Source organism: Mus pahari, chromosome 13 (genome assembly GCF_900095145.1).
Source record: "Mus pahari chromosome 13, PAHARI_EIJ_v1.1, whole genome shotgun sequence".
Taxonomy (NCBI): Eukaryota; Metazoa; Chordata; class Mammalia; order Rodentia; family Muridae; genus Mus; species Mus pahari.
In genome coordinates, this window is record NC_034602.1 from 80591124 (window position 1) to 80610596 (window position 19473).

The 19473-nt window shown below is 40.7% G+C and overlaps 1 protein-coding gene across 4 annotated transcripts in view; it reads right to left on the minus strand.

Moving 5' to 3' along the window:
- The window catches only part of Cdkl2 (cyclin dependent kinase like 2), a 39603-nt gene that overhangs the window by 10747 nt on the left and 9383 nt on the right, over nucleotides 1-19473 (minus strand). For 3 of the 4 annotated variants that reach the window (XM_021210750.1, XM_021210751.1, XM_021210749.1), the window contains exons 4-12: nucleotides 16828-17006; nucleotides 16372-16484; nucleotides 14257-14402; nucleotides 7660-7748; nucleotides 5009-5138; nucleotides 2893-3188; nucleotides 2101-2194; nucleotides 472-595; nucleotides 206-312 (exon numbers count right to left, since the gene is read on the minus strand). In XM_021210750.1, the coding sequence (XP_021066409.1) occupies nucleotides 206-312; nucleotides 472-595; nucleotides 2101-2194; nucleotides 2893-3188; nucleotides 5009-5138; nucleotides 7660-7748; nucleotides 14257-14402; nucleotides 16372-16484; nucleotides 16828-17006 (1278 nt within the window). The remainder of the gene's footprint in view (nucleotides 1-205; nucleotides 313-471; nucleotides 596-2100; nucleotides 2195-2892; nucleotides 3189-5008; nucleotides 5139-7659; nucleotides 7749-14256; nucleotides 14403-16371; nucleotides 16485-16827; nucleotides 17007-19473) is intronic. The other variant, XM_029545429.1, reaches the window with a different exon arrangement.

Consider the following 19473-nt stretch of genomic DNA (forward strand, 5'->3'; position numbering starts at 1 on the left):
AGTATCTCTGAGCCTGAGCTGCACCTGTGAAGAGTATCTCTGAGCCTGAGCTGCACCTGTGAAGAGTATTTCTGTACCTGAGCTGCACCTGTGAAGAGTATCTCTGAGCCTGAGATGCACCTGTGAAGAGTATCTCTGAGCCTGAGATGCACCTGTAAAGAGTATCTCTGAGCCTGAGCTGCACCTGTGAAGAACATCTCCATACCTGGTGTGATGCAACACTGGACGCATGCAGGTCAATGGCAGCCAGAGAGGGAATTCGAGATTCTGAAAGGCATTTGTTCTCTTTCTTTATTAGCCTAGAATTTCGAGCTAGATTAAAAGAATCAAAAACATAATGAAAAAATTAAGAACTGTTAGTTTTTCATATTTGTAAGTATTTAGTATACATGAGTGAATTGTCAGTTTACTAATTTACAATCTAGCAATATAAACAAACAGAGGGCTGAAAGTAGAAGTGCACAAACGTACCTATGCCTTCTAAAGCTCTCAGTTCAGGAAGATGGTTATAGTTTAGTTCAGGCAATCGCACATCTGCTTTGGAATATTCCTTCCTTTTCTTGTTTGCCTGAAGAAGGTACTTTTCACCTGAGACCTGATCACCAGAATGATTTACACAGATACATTAGTTTTAAGGTGAGCTAGGCTTTCATCCTCTTGTAACTACTATGCTCACGTGTCATTTCAAGGGCTGGGATAATAAAACTTTAATGACATTACTGACACAGAAAACAGTTTCACCCCATTACTTTATCAAATTTATCAAACTTGCTAACAAGTAGAAAATCTGTTCTCTAGTTTCTTTTCTCCCCTTAGTCAATCTTCAGTAGAAGACACAACAAGCCATAGGCAGCTGCAGATGACATGACATCTTGGCTCTTCATGCCAGAGGGTCAGCATTAGACTACCGCCTGGGTTTTTCAGCAACGGCGGATGTTCTTTACTGTAACTGTGACCCGTTGGTCTTCAGACGCATTAGCCAACCACCAGGTTTACTATCCCTTTAGATTCTTGGTACCCAGCTTCTGATACTTATGCTCCCAGACCCTCTCCAGCAGCTTGAACAGCCTGAATAAGCATTACTGTATGTGAGGGGATGGCTCAGCGAGAGAAACAAATGCACAGACTTCTGAGCTGGAAGTTACTTTCCATTGCTGGAAGACAGACTATATACATCACTTACAGAGGATATCAGTTATATACACCGCTAGAAAATAAGGTAAGGAGTAGGTTTAGATAGCAGTGGAGGATGAGATGCCATATTCAAATGAGTTCAATTTCAAAGAAGACCTCAAGGTTTCTTATGGACTAAAGAAGACACAAAACATGTGCTGGTTTGTCCAGAGGAAGAATGTTCTAAAGCAGGACAGACAGTAAGCATAAAAGCCCAAAGGCTGGGAGGGGTATATCTGACTGTCACATAGAAGTAAAAAGGGAATCTACAGTTGGAACAGATTGAGGAAAACAGAGATGGAATACAGGGTTGGGGACTTAACTCATGCAGGCATTTAATGCCTATCAGGATTCTGGCCCTTCCACAGAGAACAGAGGCCAAGGGAGAGTTTTGGTCAGGATAAGAGGTGACTGTGTGGTGTGGTCTTGCTATCTGTGAACCACACACATGCCTCTCAGATTCAATATGCCATTGTGTTCTTACCTTGCTCATCTACTAGACCATGAGCTCCACAAAGACTGAATGGATCCAATTTGTGTTTTATATACAACAGAGCCATCATAAATGTTTAAGTGATTATACAAAATATTTTCAACAAAACTCAGTAAGGTAGAGAGACAAAGTATTTTCTCATTTACTCTTTAACAAGAACTGAACTGCAAGTATGAGGTTAAGAACAGTCACTATGCTGCCAAAAATAAGTGAGATAGCACCGTGAGAGAACCTTCCGAGCAGACTGAGAAAACATATGTAGACGTTGGGAATTTCGATTAGACTCTGACAAGCGAGGACAGCACTGCGTACCTCAGGCTTCAGTCTACGGCTCCAAGTCAAGCTTAACCCTCACTCCCATGCTTACGAGCGGCGCGGGCCTAGAGGCAGGTCTATGAGGGCTTGCTCTTTTGCTGCAGAGAACAGTTACTTACAGATGTGCTCACATTCACATTATAAATCCCTGCTGGAGAAGGCTGGTTTGGTTTAACAAATGGATTACAGTATTTCTTCGTTTTCTCGTCCACTCTGTAACAAAAAATTTAAGTTAGAATCATCAATAATTATTTTCAAACACAAATCAATGATATCATGCTAAGTGATATGCAGTTTAATCAGAACTTAATGTCTACTCTCAAGTCCACAATGCACAGAGATAGTGCGACATTCCACAGCACATCACTCGGGCTTCCCATAGCTGCTCCTTTCAGGAAAGTGCCCAAAGGAGCTTCTGTGTGCTGCTCACTGCTCACCACCATTCCACACAGCAGCAGATGCTCACACGAATTACTGTTACTAATGACAGCCTTTCATGGTAGTAAACTACACTGCCACAGTTTCTCTTCATTGTAAACAACAGTAAAAATACTTTCTTAGAACTCAGATGAATGCTTGCTTTCTTTTTTTTTTTTTTCTTTTTCTTTTTTGGGAAATTCTAATAAATTCTCATCATAAAGGTCAAAAATATTTAAAGAGCTATTTTATAAGTTGAAATTGCATCCAGCCGGGCGTGGTGGCGCACACCTTTAATCCCAGCACTTGGGAGGCAGAGGCAGGTGGATTTCTGAGTTCGAGGCCAGCCTGGTCTACAAAGTGAGTTCCAGGACAGCCAAGGCTACATAGAGAAACCCTGTCTCGAAAAACCAAAAACCATCCAGAATTTTGACAGTAAAACAATGTGAACAAATTAACAAGCATTTTTTTTTTTACTCATTTCCCATTCATACCTGTAATTCTGAACTCCAGGAATAGTCCCCATTCCAGCATTAATGCCAGGAGCAACTGCAGAAAGATTGTGTGTGAGGGGGGGAATCGCTGTGCCTGGGTTCCTTGAGTGATCCATGTTGACATTACTGCAGTCTCTGAGGCTGGTGGAAGTCAAGCCTTTGTGGTTTGTCCCGTTGTCGTGGAGACAGTTGGCATTTGAAGCTCTACTTCCTTTTTCTGTTTTCTCAACATCGATTTTTGACCCCTTTACTTTAAACACTTTTGAATCCTTAATTTTGGGGTCAGCATTGGTATCCTGACATTAATAAAGATGTTGACAAGTTAATGATCTGACAATAAACTTCACATCCCTATTCTACCTATGGAATTACAGTTAAACCAAGATTCTTATTCAAATAGTTATTGTGAAAATACAAGAAGACTGTATGTGATGAATACCAACTTGATAGACAGACAGAACAGACAGACAGACAGTAGATCTGTCTGTGTCTGTGAGTATATGTTTCAGTTGGGGAGTAAAATAGAAGAGGAATACAGAGAGACTGCTGCTTTTGTTCTTACATATTCAGAGTCAGCAAACATCAAACTGAAAAGTCTTCCTTTGGTTCAGTTGACAGTAGTGGAAACATAATCAAGAACAGATCCTGAGTAACTTAGCAGGAAAGTAAACATTTAACTAAATGTCAGAATCACGAGTTTAAAATGTTACCAAATTTCTAAAAGTAGTATCTTTATTTTCTATTATTAAGGAAGAAAAGTAAACTAAGTTGCATGCATTTGCTCCCCAGTGTATGTATGTGTGTGTGCATGTGATGTGTATGTACCTGTGTGCATATGTGTGAGCATGTGCATATGTATGTACGTTTATGCATGTACATGGACAGAGATGCCCAGTATTCTTGGATGAGTGTGTGGAACTAAAATTCTCTTTTTCTTTTCTTTTCTTTTCTTTTCTTTCTTTCTTTCTTTCTTTCTTTCTTTCTTTCTTTCTTTCTTTCTTTCTTTCTTTCTTTCTTTCTTTCTTTCTTTTTTTTGAGACAGGGTTTCTCTGTGTAGCCCTGGCTGTCCTGGAATTCACTTGGTAGACCAGGCTGGCCTCAAACTCAGAAATCCACCTGCCTCTGCCTCCTAAGTGCTGGGATTAAAGGAGTGTGCCACCACTGTCTGGCTAAAATTCTCATTTGAAGCTGCATCTGTCCCACAAATTTTGTAGACTGACTACGTGAGACCTGTGACTATAGAGCGATGGATGTAGGTCTACAACCAAAATTATCTAGGGTTATCTTACTCCCTTTCATAGCTACCTACAGTCTGTATCTGACCCAGCTTCCTCAAGACTACTCGGTAAACTGAGGTTGTACTGCTGAGCATAACAGACCTCTAGTGTCTAACAACCCAAGCTAAAGGCTGTAAGATAACACCTGTAACACAAAAAAGATGTCCCACTCTTCTGTAGCCCACCTACCTAACACCTACCAGTGTGTTTAGTGAGTGCTGTGACTTACGACCTTCTCCACTCTGTGGCTATAAAGATCTTATAGCAAAACATGTCATGCAGGGTCACTCAAGTCTGTGATCCTGGGGCATGGTTATGACTCATCCTTGTCCCAGAAATACAGCACTTCCTTATGTCCTTCTAAGCAACACTACTGCACCTTCTAGTACTTGTTCAGCATTTAAAATATAATATATTATTTTTTAAAGTTATTGTTCAGCATTTAAAATACAATATATTATGCATTTTTAAAGTTATTGTTTATAGGAAAGATACTATCTTTTTGTTTATTTAGGTATTTTTTGCAACCAAGTTGACATTAACAGTTTACTCAGTATTTTAAAACTTTAAAATCTCCATTACTGGGCTGGAGAGCCTGCGGTGGTTAAGAGCACTGCTGCTCGGTAGAGGACTAAGATTTGATTGCCAGCACCCACAAGGTAGCTCACAAACCATATGAAATTCCAGGCTTACAGGGTCCAATGCCTTCTTCTAACCGCACAGGTCCCAAGCCTGTATGTGGCTCATATATAAAAGAAAATGAATACATCTAATCTTAAAAAATGTAAATCTTCATTATTTCCATCCACAGATTTAAACATTAAAGCATGAACATTTACCTGTACCACAAGTGTTTTTCTTTCTTCACCTAAGGCATCGTCTTTTTCTTTCTTTCTGTTTTGAGACTTTTTAGGTAAAGAATTATTCCTGGCATCTTTCTCTATTTTTAACTGCAATTCTTGAGAAAACCTATGTAAAAGTATATTTCTCAATTAAAATAAAATTAATGAGAAAGAAAAACCTAGGAAAAAACTCAATTATTTAAAATTCAGTATTAAGCTAATCCATTTTATTTAAAACAGAAAAACCCTATCCCGGATGGCTAGCCCCTCAAAGCCATCCTGTAGGCCTTCGGGTGTGGGGGAGCCTCTCTGGAGTCTCAGCATGAGAATTTCTGCACCAGAATGTGAGCACTGGTCCTCGGAAACAAAATGGAGGATGTAGCTGTGGCAGGCATCTCTCCAGGCACTGCCCCAAGCCAGGCTATCAGTCCTGTGTGCCTCACACCCACTCATTCACTGTGTGTGTGGGGGGGGGGTCACTTAAAGATGCTCAGAGTGAAGCAGGGAAAAGGGTCAATTCTATTAAAGCTAATCAAGCCCTTGAACAACATCTCTCTTCAGCTTGTATGACAAGATGACAAGAACCACAGGCTGCATTGGTTGTCTTAAGGAAGCATTCAAGTGGTGGCCCAAGTACAAGTCAAGTCACACGCATTCTTCACTTAAAAGACTAACAGACACAACATACTTATTAAGATGGGAATGTGGCAGATATACTGCTTTAAAAAATGAACACAGTGAGCTACTCACTGCAAGAAAATCAACTGAGAATACTTCTGTAAACAATGCAATTCAAATTTCCATGTAAAAAATTACAATTCAGCTAACTTGGTATCTTACAGGTCTTTCAATAATTCAAAAGTTTTCTGGTAAAATGGAGTATAATGTTTTACATTATATAAAGAAATATACCTACATTTTTCCTTTTTTTTTTCATACCTACATTTTTAAGGTCCGCATCATTCAATATTACCAACATGCTTCAAATGGTGAGAATATATCATAATAGCATGCAGACAAAACATCAGGTCAGGAAATCAGACAAAAGTAGATTTAATGCAACAGAGACATGGTTTGGATTTCGCACTGAGTCAGTCTTTTAGAAACTACTAGAGGGGACTGGAGAGAGGCCTCAGCAGTTAGAGCACTCGCTGCTTTCCAGAGGCCCACACCAGATTCCCAGCAGCTGCCTCAGGCAGAACAACTGCCTAAGCCTTCAGCTCCACAGCATCTAATACAATCTTCCAGCCCCTGTGAGCACACACATGTGACAGCCAGCCAGACAGACAGACACATCTCACACACACACAACACACATACACTCAATTAATATAAATAAAAATAAAATAAACTTTAAGCTAAGGAATGACTATAGCTAAGCATGACATCATCCACCTGTCCCAGTGTTCATCAGGCCAAGGCAGAGGTTACCTAGTGAGTTTCAGATCAGATGAAGTACAATGCAAGACACTACCTTGAACAATGAAAAATAAAAACAAGGAAGGGAAAGAGGAACAGAGGACAAAAAGACAGAAGAAGGCAATTGCAACTGCCAAGTTCTGGTATACTATCTAAGTTTGACATAGAATCAAAGAATACTAAATTACCTCAAAAGACTATAAAAAAATACACACACTCACACACACATTTGTTTCTTTAAACAAAAATAACATACATAGTTCACAAATTAATGTAAAAGCAAATGTAAGAATTCAGATATCTTGTATTAAACTAGATTTTTAAAAGTGATTTGCAAAATGGCAAAGCTTTAGGACAGGAGAGAGAGCTCAGCAGCTAAGAACGCATGCTGCTCTTGCAGAAGTTGTGAGTTTGGATCCCAGCACCAATGTCCGGAGGCTCACCATTGCCTCTAACTCCAGCTCTACATCTTCTGCCCTCCTGTGACTTCCAAGAGTACCTTCTTCTTTTTTTTTTTTTTTTTTTAAAGATTTATTATTATATCTAAGTACACTGTAGCTGTCTTCAGATGCACCAGAAGAGGGCGTCAGATCTCATTACGGATGGTTGTGAGCCACCATGTGGTTGCTGGGATTTGAACTCAGGACCTTCAGAAGAGCAGTCGGTGCTCTTAACCACTGAGCCATATCTCTAGCCCCCGAGTATCTTCATTTATGTGCACATACACAAATCCAGACACACATGGATACATATATATATATATATATGTATCACAGGTGTGTAGCCACAGCTGCTTGTCTCACTGTCTTTGTTTGGTCAGCAGTGCTAACACTAACACCTGGAGAAGCACCCACAGTCACTGAGGCAGCACTGGCACCCACAAGACTGACACATCAAGGACTTAGCACATCATCAGCATCAGCAGGACCACTGAGCCTGGTGTAGCATGAATCTAGCAGCAACAGGAAATGGCAACTGCACAGATGCAGCAACACCACAGAGTTTAGTGACCTGAATGAATGATCAGTGTCACCACATGAAGACAGAAAAGAGTCCATTTCATGAAATCCAGCAGTTCCAGTTTAATAAGTATAGGAACCACCTGGGGATTTCGTAGGCTGCAGAAGGCTGATGTCCTGCAAAGGGGGTGATAACAAGTAAGACTGGCTGTGGAGCCTTCCCTTTGACCCTGGTCCCCACAGTCTGCAGAGCGCAGGCCGGTACTGTACCTCTCAGCAAATCCATCCATCTGAAAGAAGTCGTGGCGCAGAAGGTCAGCACAGAAGGGCCTTTTGTCTGGGTCAATGTGCAAGCATTTCTGAAAAATCAAGAACACATACAAGTCTTCTTCAAGAATAGCTGTCTAGAGTTAGGTGTCTTCTTTACAGCCAGTAAACAGAATAAGGCACAAATCACAATAGTGGCCACCAGTGGTTTTTGTATCACAAAAACAGACCCAGCAGGCACTCAGTACCTATAGATGCAAATAAATGAAAAATTACTAAGAAGCAATCTTTCCAAGAAAAAAAAAATTGATTCTGGCCTCTACCTCTACTATCTGCCTATACAAAATATAGGCAGCAGAACAAGGTAGATTTTACTAGTGGGGGTTATACACACAACCTGGTTCCTTTAACATAGTACAAGGTTTAAACAAAAGAGATTAAATGAGTATAAGAGCAACTGCCGGCTGTAGTAGCACATACTTATTTCCCCAACACTTGGGAGACTCAGGAACGGGTTATAGGAACAAGGCCAGTCTGGGTAACATAACACCTTGTCCAAAAACCCAAACACATGAGACAAAGCAAACAAAAACAACGTCAACCAATGGAAACTTAGAAATTTTCCTGGTTTTAGATTTTTAAGAATTACATTTAGGGGGCTGGTGAGATGGCTCAGTGGGTAAGAATACCGACTGCTCTTCAGAAGGTCCGGAGTTCAAATCCCAGCAACCACATGGTGGCTCACAACCATCCGTAATGAGATCTGATGCCCTCTTCTGGAGTTTCTGAAGACAACTACAGTGTACTTACATATAATAAATAAATCTTTTTTAAAAATTACATTTACTGTCATGTATCTGTGTGTAGGTGTCTGTGTGTGTCTTGTGTGCAGGCATACGAGGCACAGTACACTTGTGAAGGTCAGAGGACACCTGCAGGAGTTGGCCTTCTCCTTTCTCCATGTAGCTCCCAGGGACTGAACCCAGGTCAGCAGGTATACTGGGTAGTTTTGTGTCAACTTGACACAAGCTGGAATTATCACAGAGAAAGGAGCTTCAGTTGGGGAAATGCCTCCATGAGATCCAGCTGTAAGGCATTTTCTCAATTAGTGATCAAGGGGGGAGGTCCCCTTATGGGTGGTGCCATCTCTGGGCTGGTAGTCTTGGGTTCTATAAGAGAGCAGGCTAAGCAAGCCAGGGGAAGCAAGCCAGTAAAGAACATCCCTCCATGGCCTCTGCATCAGCTTCTGCTTCCTGACCTGCTTGAGTTCCAGTCCTGACTTCCTTGGTGATGAACAGCAATGTGGAAAATGTAAGCTGAATAAACCCTCTCCTCCCCAACTGCTTCTTGGTCATGATGTTTTGTCCAGGAATAGAAATCCTGATTAAAACAGCAGGTGTCAGAGCTTTAGCTGCTGAATCATTTATAAATTTTCTTTATATCTATGGTGGTTTGAATACACTTAGCCATGGGAAGTGACACTATTAAGAAGTGTGGCCTTGTTAGAGGAAGTATGTCCAAGCAAAGGTGAGCTTTGAGGTCTCCAAGTGTTCAAGCCCTTCTCCTGTCTGCCTGCAGAAGACATTCTCCTCCTTTAGATCAAGATGTAGAACTCTCTGCTCCTCCATTACCCAGTCTGCCTGTACACTGCCGTTCTTTCCACCACAATGATAATGGACTAAGCCTCTGAAACTCTAGGCCAGCCCCAACTAAATGTTTGTCTTTATAAGAGTTGCCTTGGCCATGGTGTCTCTTCACAGCAATGAAACCCTAAGACAATATCATAATTTAAATTATCACAGAAATTATAGCAAGATATGGCGGTGCATGCCTTTAATTCAGCACTCACTGTTGATTCCAGCACTTGGAAGAATTTCTTTTCTAAGATTTACTTGCATATGCATGTGCGTACACTGTAGCTGTCTTCAGGCCCACCAAAGGATGGTACTGGATTCTATTACAGATGTTTATGAGTTGTCATGTGGTTGCTAGGAATTGAACTCAGAACCTCTGGAAGACCAGTCAGTGCTCTTAACCATTGAGCCATCTCTCCAGCGCCTATGAGACTGAGGCCAGCTTAGCTTACATAGTGAGTTATAGGCCAGCCAAAACTACATAGTAAAATTTTTTTTGGCAGGGTGGGGGAGTGGGGTGGGGTGGGGTCTGAGACAGGGCTTCTCTGTGTAGCCTTGGCTGTTCTGGAACTCACAACGAAAAACAGGCAGGCCTCCAACTCAGAGATCCACCTGCCTCTGCCTCCTGAGTGCTGAGATTAAAGAAGAGTGCCACCACCTCCCAGAAAATACCTTGTATTGAAAGAAAGAAATAAGAGAGAGAGAGAGAGAGAGAGAGAGAGAGAGAGAGAGAGAGAGAGAGAGAAGGAGGGAGGAGGGAGGAGGGAGGAAGGGAAGAAAGAGAGGTAGGAAAGGAGAGAGGGAGGGAGAGAGAGAGGGAGGAAGGGAGGAGGAGAGGAAGAGAGAGGGAGGCTAAGAGCTAGCTCAATGGTTAAGAGAACTGAGTATTCTTCAGAGGACAAAGGTTCTATTCCCAACACCCACATGGCAGTTCACAACTATCTGTAACTCTGGTACCAGAAAAACCTATGTCCTAGTCTACCTTCCATTGGTACTGAACATACATGGTACACAGATATACATGCCAGAAAAACACCCAGAAACATAGAAATGTAAATATATATATGCTGGGCATGGCAGCATACTACTTTAATTCCAGCACTCGGGAGACCGAAGCAGGGGGATCTTTGTGATTTGGAGGCCAGCTTGGTCTACACAGAGAGTTCCAAGGCAGACCTTGTCTCAAAAAACTAAAAACAAAACAACAAACAAACAAAAAAAATAAAACAACCTCCTCCAAACCAAATTAAAAACAAAAACAAAAACAAAAACAATTAAGCCTGGTAGTTATGGTGAATACCTTTAATCCCAGAACTCAGGAGGCAGAGGAAGTTGAATCGAGGCCAGCCTGGTCTACAAAGTGAGTTCCAGGACAGCCAGGGCTACACAGAGAAACCCTGCCTTAGAAAAAAAAGAAAGGAAGGAGGGAGGGAGGGAAGAAGGGGGGAGGGAGGAAGGGAGGGAGGGAAAGAAAACAAATTAAAACTTTGGCAACTGATTTTATAACCTTAAGAACTTATTATTTGCTGATTAAAATTTAGATAACCAAATGCCAGTTGAAGTGTGGGGGGGTGCACACTGTAACCCTAGTCTGTAATACCCAGAGGCAGGAACACTTAGGCAAGCTGGAGGCGGCCTGGGCAACATAGTGTCATCTGGTCCCAACAGCAACAAAAGAGCAGGCACTGTAAACGCTTTAGAACATAAGCTACTGCAGAACAACTGGGAAGAGCCCTCTCCGTCACTTCCACCATGCCAGGTGCTTCACGCACTTGACTTCATTAAACAAGGTCTTGCTCCCATCCATTGAAATCCCTCAACACCAACAAAATCAGAACAGGTTCTGTAAATACTTTTAAGTTCTGCAGTTGATTCTGAAACTTTTACTATATAATTCGCTTAAGGCACTCCAAAGTAAAGAAGGTAACGTGAAGTTAAACAAGATTGCTGTCCAAGAGCTGATCACAGGTAAAGCTAGATCCATCAGCCCTATGCTGCCCCTACCCTTCTGCTCTCTAGGCTATACGGGATACATCAGACTACAGAGAGGGCTCAGCAGTTAAGAGCACAAGGACCTGAGTTTGTTTCACAGCCCTGCCCCATTCCCACTGGGCAGCTCACAACCGCCTGGGAACTCCAGTGCCAGGGAACCCAGTGCCTCCAGCCTTGGTGGGCACCATCACTAGTGTGTACATACCCAAACACACATGCACATGACTAAAAAATAAAACAAATCCCAGCACTCAGGAGGCAGAGGCAGGCGGATCTCTGTGAGTTCAAGGCCAGCCTGGTCTACAGAGCAGTTCCAGCACAGCCAGGGCTGCAGAGAGGAAAAAAAAAATTATATATATATATATATATATATATATATATATATATATATATATATATGAAGCAAAATGTTTTTACGATTTTATGATTCTAAAGAAATGTATAGTAAACAACAGTTTAAACTTCCTTCTTTTTAAATCTCTTTTTAAAAAAACATGGTCTCAGCCGGGCGTGGTGGTGCATGCCTTTAATCCCATCACTCGGGAGGCAGAAGCAGGCAGATTTCTGAGTTCGAGGCCAGCCTGGTCTACAAAGTGAGTTCCAGGACAGCCAGGGCTATACAGAGAAACCCTGTCTCGAAAAAACTAAAAAAAAAAAAAAACATGGTCTCAGAAAAGAAAACAAAAAACCATTTTATCTATTAGAGGATTAAAGAGAAAGGAAGACATGTATTATCCTATAAACTTACTGTACCTCATTATTATCTCCGAGTGTGTGGTCTGTGGAAGGCCAACACTGCTGTGGAGTGTTTGCTTTTTGTTTTTTAAATCACTCTGCACCTTGCATCCTTGAAACAGTGTCTCACTGAATCTGGAACTCATCAACTGGGCTAATCCATAGGGATCTCCCTGTCTCCCCAGGCCTCAACTCCCTGACCCCTGAAGGGGAGTTACAGACACACCGTGTCTTAGTTTCCTTTCCTGTTTCTGTGATCTAAAAGAGCAATTTAAGGGAAAGGGGGCGGGCTGGTGAGATGGCTCAGTGGGTGAGAGCACCTCACTGCTCTTCTGGAGGTCCTGAGTTTAAATCCCAGCAACCACATGGTGGCTCACAACCATCCGTAATGAGATCTGACTCCCTCTTCTGTAGTGTCTGAAGACAGCTACAGTGTACTTGCATATAATAAATAAATAAATCTTTAAAAAGAAATAAGGGAAAGGGGGCTTATTTTAGCTCATAATTCAAGGCACAGTACATCATGATGAAGAAGTCAAGACAAAAGGAGCTTGAAGCAGCCAATCATACATCCACAGTTGAAAGAGAGTGACAATGCATGCATGCTAGTGTTGAGCTTGCTTTGTCCATTCTTAAGGTCTAGGATTCCTGCCTAGGGAACGGTGGCACCCACAGTGAGAGGGTCTTTTACCACAACTAACATAGTCACCCTAAACATGCTAAAGAGAGCCTTCTCCCAATGATTTCGGATGCGTCCAAGTCTGACAGCACTAACCATCACACCTGGCTTTTATGCTAGGTGTGGCACACACTTTGCTGACAGCCATCCTTCTAACTCCTATCTAAACTTTTCTTACTGAGTTAAAGACAGCAAAATCATCAAGTAAAGGTTGCATGAGCCTGGCATTTTAAGGATACTGTGTAACCTGAACAATTAGTAACAATAACTATCTGAACTAACAATGTTAAAGGGTCAACTCTCAGAGACAAGGTAATGCAGTAGAAATCCCTAGTCTAGACTACATACAAACAAAAGCATCAGTCACTTGTAAATTAGCTTCAACAAATCCAACGGCTAAGCAAAATGTCTTGATAATAGCACTGATTATGAGCCTATGAATTTATACCCCTGCATAATAATTTTCTTAATTATTTACATTTATTTCTCTTATTTTAGTTTTTATTTCTATTTAAAATAGTTTTTATGTTTTTAAATGAGAATGTTTTCAAACTTAGAACATGTTAGAAATGTTCTCTGAAATTTTAAGACAGATAAAAATTTCAGGCTCTGCAAAGCCTTTAACCCTTCACAAAGAACTATAAGCAACTAAGGAACACTGAGAGCCAAAGAGACAGTTTTCCTCAAGGAAGAACACATCAACTGGGTGTTCAATACCAAATGGTCAACCCAAAACCACACAAGTAACATTATACAGACTAAGCAGGGTATATTTATAAATTATATGTGTGTGTGTGTGTGTTATATGTACACATATAATAGCAACTAATGAAAAAAGATGCCAAGAATTTGAATTTGAAAGAGAACAAGGAAGATTCTGAGAGAGGGAAGGGAAGGGAGAAATGATGTAATTATATTATAATCTTAAAAATAAAAGAAAAAGACTTCGGCAATGTAATGAATTATTTAAACCTTTTCTTTTTTTTTAAGATTTATTTATTTATTATATGTAAGTACACTGTAGCTGTCTTCAGACACTCCAGAAGAGGGCGTCAGATCTTGTTACAGATGGTTGTGAGCCACCATGTGGTTGCTGGGATTTGAACTCCGGACCTTCGGAAGAGCAGTCGGGTGCTCTTACCCACTGAGCCATCTCACCAGCCCCTTAAACCTTTTCTTAGAGTAAAAAAATTTAAAAACATCTGAGGAAATTATTGACCTAAAAGATCAAATAGGGGGGCTGGAGAGATGGCTCAATGGTTAAAAGTACTGACTGTTCTTCCAAAGGTCCTGAGTTCAAACCCCAGCAACCACACATGTGGTTGTTCACAACCATCTGTAATGAGATCTGATGCCCTCTTCTGCAGAGTCTTAAGACAACTACATTGTACTTATATATAATAAATAAATAAATCTTTAAAAAAAATAAAAACAGGTCAAGTAGGAAAGCCGGAAGGAAGGGAGAGATAGAGACAGAGAGAAACAGAGCAGAGACATACATGAACCAAGTCTCTACAGTATGGAAATTCCCTACCACACAGAAGGAAAAGGTACAATTACCTTTGCTAAACTGATCACAACTTCAGGGAGCTCAGGATAGCGGCTCTCGAGGGGCTCTGCCTCTGCATCTTTGACCTCGGGCAACCTTACTCCAGCAAACACAGGATTTTTATAAAATAGTTCCTGGTGTCTTGGAATTAAATTACCTAGAAGGAAAAACCAGTGTGCATGTTTGTTAGTACAGGTGACAGGAATGGTGGAGACAGGTGATGTAAAAAAAATGGTGGAAACAGGCAGTGGAGCATAAGAGTCTCCCAACAAGATCAACCTAAGAAAGACAGACAGACAAACCTACTAACATGGGGGCACTTGCAAGTCTTATAGTGTCTCGACACAAGACAGAACAAGGAAATGAACACTGATTTTGAAACATATTCATCTAAAAACTTAAATGTAGCTATATACAGAATTAATTGTGAAGACATGACAGGTAAAAGATATCTTGTGCCACTCTAGATGAAGTACTACAACTTCCAACAGTAAAATGTACCATCCTGCCCCAAAACAAAGAATTTATAGTCACATGGGCAGAATCTATTGTAGGTAAATCACTTCTTCCCTCTAAAAATTTAATTTTTGTTCAACAGATTGTGTACCTATATCTAAGTTTAGATTTGAGCATTTAAACCTTTATCTCAATGTTAATACCTATTATATCATGAGCTGTATAGATAAGAAAGTTAAATTTTATAAACCCTTTACTAAAACTATAAATACTATATAAATACAATATATGAAATAGCGAAAAGATTAATGCATGCATTTAGTACAGATGAAACCCCTGTTCTTTCTCCCTCTTCCCTATGATACAGCAGTCATAAAAATTCTACTGTAAGAAATCATATAATACTTCATAAATTTTTTAAAGATTTATTTATTTATTATATATAAGTACACTGTAGCTATCTTCAGACACTCCAGAAGAGGGAATCAGATCTCATTACAGGTGTGAGCCACCATGTGATTGCTGGGATTTGAACTCAGGACCTTCAGAAGAGCAGTCAGTGCTCTTAACCGCTGAGCCATCTCTCCAGCCCACTTCATAAATTCTTAGTCTCAAAACTTTAAATTATTCCAATTGTCTTCCTATTTTTCCATTTTAAAATCTATCTTAGAATATGAATTATATAGTCTAACAAATGTGAGCTTCAGAGTCTAGCTTTAGAATTTCACTCAAAGCACTAAGGACAAAAAGCAAAATCTAGGAAGCAAAGCATGGTGATGTACATCCGTGGTCACAGGCATGGTGAACACATCTCTGGTCACAGGCATGGTACTGTGCATCCGTGGTCAAAGGCATGGTGAACACATCTGTGGTCACCGGCATGGTGATGACACCTGTGGTGGCAAACTTTGGGAGGCTGATGCAATAGACTTAAGAGGCTTAGGCAGAAGGATGGAGAGTTTGAGGACGCCCTGTGCCTCACAGTCAGACCCTTGTCTCAGAAAACAGAAGAAACAAACCCTAACATTTAAATGCAAGGCAAGAATAAGCTAACTCCTAAGTCTTTGTTCCTCTCATCTTTCCTGGAGATGAAGATAAGGATGAAGAGGATAGCTGGACCGACTTGGGTCAAAGTGATGAGGACATCTTGGCTGTTGATGGGTTGGAATGAGAATCTTCAGAACTAGGCTTGGGATCACTAGGATTTTTTTAGTTATTCTGAGTTCTCACTGCACTGCATTGTTACAATTTTTGCAACATTTTAAAATCAGAAGTGACTTTGAGCAACCTCGAGGTAGTTGATTGCATGCTAATATAACATTTGTTAATATAGTTTTTAAATTTTCCTGCTGATTGATTTGTAATTCTACTTATCTTCAGCAACCACCTCCTTCTCTCTTATACTGATTAGCCTTGCTAGAGGGTCAGAGTGTGTGTGTGTAGCATATGTGCATGTATGTGTGTGCACATGTGTGTGTATGCGTGTAGTGTGTGCATATGTGTATATGCATGTGTATATGTGTAGTGTGTGCATGTGTGTATGTGTTTGCAATTTGCTCCCTACCTTCACCTAAAATAAGCATTATCTTTAATATATGAACAACTTAAAAAACAATAGAAACACACAGGAAAAAAACTGAAAGCTTTAAAGCACAGATGTATCATCTTACCTAAACATGTCATAATATGATGTAGCTGATCAATATCAGATTCTCCTGGAAACAGTGGCTGCCCCATAAGCATTTCAATGACCAGACAACCAATGGCCCAGATATCCACAGCCCTGCAAACAAAAAGTTAGGTGATGACTGCATCTTCTATGGCACTTCACTAGGTTGTTATTTGTGGCTTTGAAAGGCATGGTAGTAAGTCTTGTCACTTCTAGCCTTCTATTTTAATAAGTGAAATTTCCAGAAACTTCAACCTTGTGATATTAAAGGAGAAAGATTATGAAAAATCCTTACAGGAACTGTAAACTTTGTAAAGCATTTCCAAGGAGAAAGCACTAGGGATCGTTACAACTCATTTAGTAATGCTGACCCCTGGCCTGCCTTTCACTGTGAAGCAAATCATTTATTACAAACACAGCCCACTCTCAAAGAGCCGGCATCACTCCTGCCACTTACTTGCCATACTTGACGTCACCGACCAGCAGTTCTGGAGCTCTGTACCACCGGGTGGCCACATAGTCAGTGTAAACCTCCCCTGGAGCTGCCAGGGTCCGTGCAAATCCGAAGTCACATAGTTTCACAACGCCAGACTGGGAGACTAATATATTCTCAGGCTTTATATCTCTGTGTATGATCTAAGACCAAAAAAAATCCACAGAACATAAGATGTTAAATAAGAAATAATTTATTTGTGTACTTGCCACAAGCAATACCAGAATACAACACACAGAAAGTTGTTACAGGGCCGGGCGTAGTGGCGCACGCCTTTAATCCCAGCACTTGGGAGACAGAGGCAGGCAGATTTCTGATCTGAGTTCGAGGCTAGCCTGGTCTACACAGTGAGTTCCAGGACAGCCAGGACTATACAGAGAAAACCTGTCTCGAAAAACAAAAACAAAAAAACAAAAAAAACAAAAAAAACAAAAAAAAAAAAAAGAAAGAAAAAGAAAGTTGTTACAGGCTCAGGGCCCTGGGACCTAGTGGGACAAAAGAGAACATTCATGTCTCAAGCATCTGTTAAACTAGCAAAGAAAGATACTGAGAATAGCTCGTTATCATTAACCAACAGATCAACTTTCAGTCAACCACTACTGTCAAGACTAAGAAATAAACTGGTTGTTGAAAACTCATGGAAGAGATAAGCTTTATGATTGGTCTTAATACACTACTACATTAGCAAACACTTGACCATGTATGTGTCGGGCACTATATAAACTATTTTACAGAGTTTAACTTATTGTATCCACCTGAAACAGGTACTACTATACTTTCCACTTGCAGAGGGCTTGGAGTGAGTAGCTAAACTATACAAGTTTGAGGAGAAAGAGGTACAGAATCCATTGTCCTGGATCATCCAAGCCAAGCCAATATTGCACCTGTAAAGGACTGACACACAGCTCACATAGCTTGAGAGTGTGCAGAGATTAAAGAAGAGTGCTTACTGTTCTGACAGGGAGCTGGAAGCTGGCCCAAATTCTTAGAAGAATGTTTTATGGACCATTTGGGGAGGTGGGGTTATGCCCCTGCACACATGGCAGTTTTGAGTTATTAGTTCTCAAATTCAACATATTTTTTTCAAATTATTTTTTATTTTATTTGCATTGGTGTTCTGCCAGCATAGATGTCTATATGAGTGTGTCAGATTCCCTGGAACTGTGAGCCACCATGTGGGTGCTGGGACTTGAACCCAGGTCCTCTGGAAGAGCAGCCAGTGCTCTTAACCACCAAACCATCTCTCTAGCCCACAATCGGCACGCTTTAATGAAAACAACTTGACCAAAAATCTGTCCCAGAATTTTGAGATCCATTAAAATAAGTTTAACTAGAAAAAAAAAATCAAACATATTGCATAGATACAGAAATGCTCTGAACACAAAAGCAGTCAATATTAAAACCTCACACCTTGAAGGCAGTGTATAGTTAAATATGGGCTAATTATTCATAAGGTATAAAAAAAAAATAAAGGGAAAGAGAAGCATACATAAGCAGAATACATTGGAATGTTCTTCAACAGAAAGCAAGCCAATGATGGCCAGGTGGTGGCGCACACCTCTAATGCCAGCAGTCAGTGGGCAGAGGCAGGCGGATCTCTGAGTTGAAGGCTGCCTGGTCTAAAGAGTTCCAGGACAGCCGGGGCTATATGGAGAAATCCTGTCTTGGACAAACAAACAAGGGGAAAAAAGAAAACAAACAAACAAATGAACAAAGCCAATAATACTGCTATGTACTGATTTCATTGGCAATCCACCCTTAGCACAGAGAGGAATGAAGTCTCGCCACCCATCATTAAGCATTTCAGCCTCACTGGCGAGAAACTGGCTTTTTAGAAAATTTATTATTTTTTGAGACTACAAGTACATACTTTCTCCCTCGCCTTTCCTTCCATCCTTCCATTATACTCTTCCTTGCTCTCTTCCAAATTTAGGAACCTCTTTTCATTAATTGTTTATATATATAAATTTCTAAATACAACCTGCTTAGTCTGTATAATGTTTGTTACTTGTATGATTTGGGGCCGTTTGTTTGATTACTTTGGATTCACCAATATCCTTGAAATTATGTGTGGCAGTCAGTCTTGACTGTCAACTGGAAGGGATTTAGAATCGGCTAGGAAATACATCTTTGGCTGAGTCTATAAGGTCAGTTTCAGAGTCATGTAACTGAGACCCACCCTGAATGTGGGCAGCACCATCCCACAGGCTGTGGTCCTGGACTGAATGAAAAAAAGACCTCATGCCGAGCGAGCGAGTGAGCGAGAGCTGGCGTCATTTCTCTGACTGCATGTAATGTGATCAGCTGCCTTGCATGCCTGCCGCCATGGCTTCCCTGCCACGATGGACTGTGCTCTCAAATTCTGAGCCAGAATCAACCTGTCCTTCCTATATTATGCTGTGGTCATATCATATCCCAGCCAGAAACAAAGAAGATTACCAAGATGCAAGCCCTTCATACTGATTCAGCTTTCCATATAGTCAGAATTATTATTATACATCATGTAGTCTATTCCTATGACAATCTTTTGTTGTTGTTTGTTTGTTTGTTTGTTTTTTCAAGACAGGGTTTCTCTGTGTAGCCATGGCTGTCCTGGAACTCACTCTATAG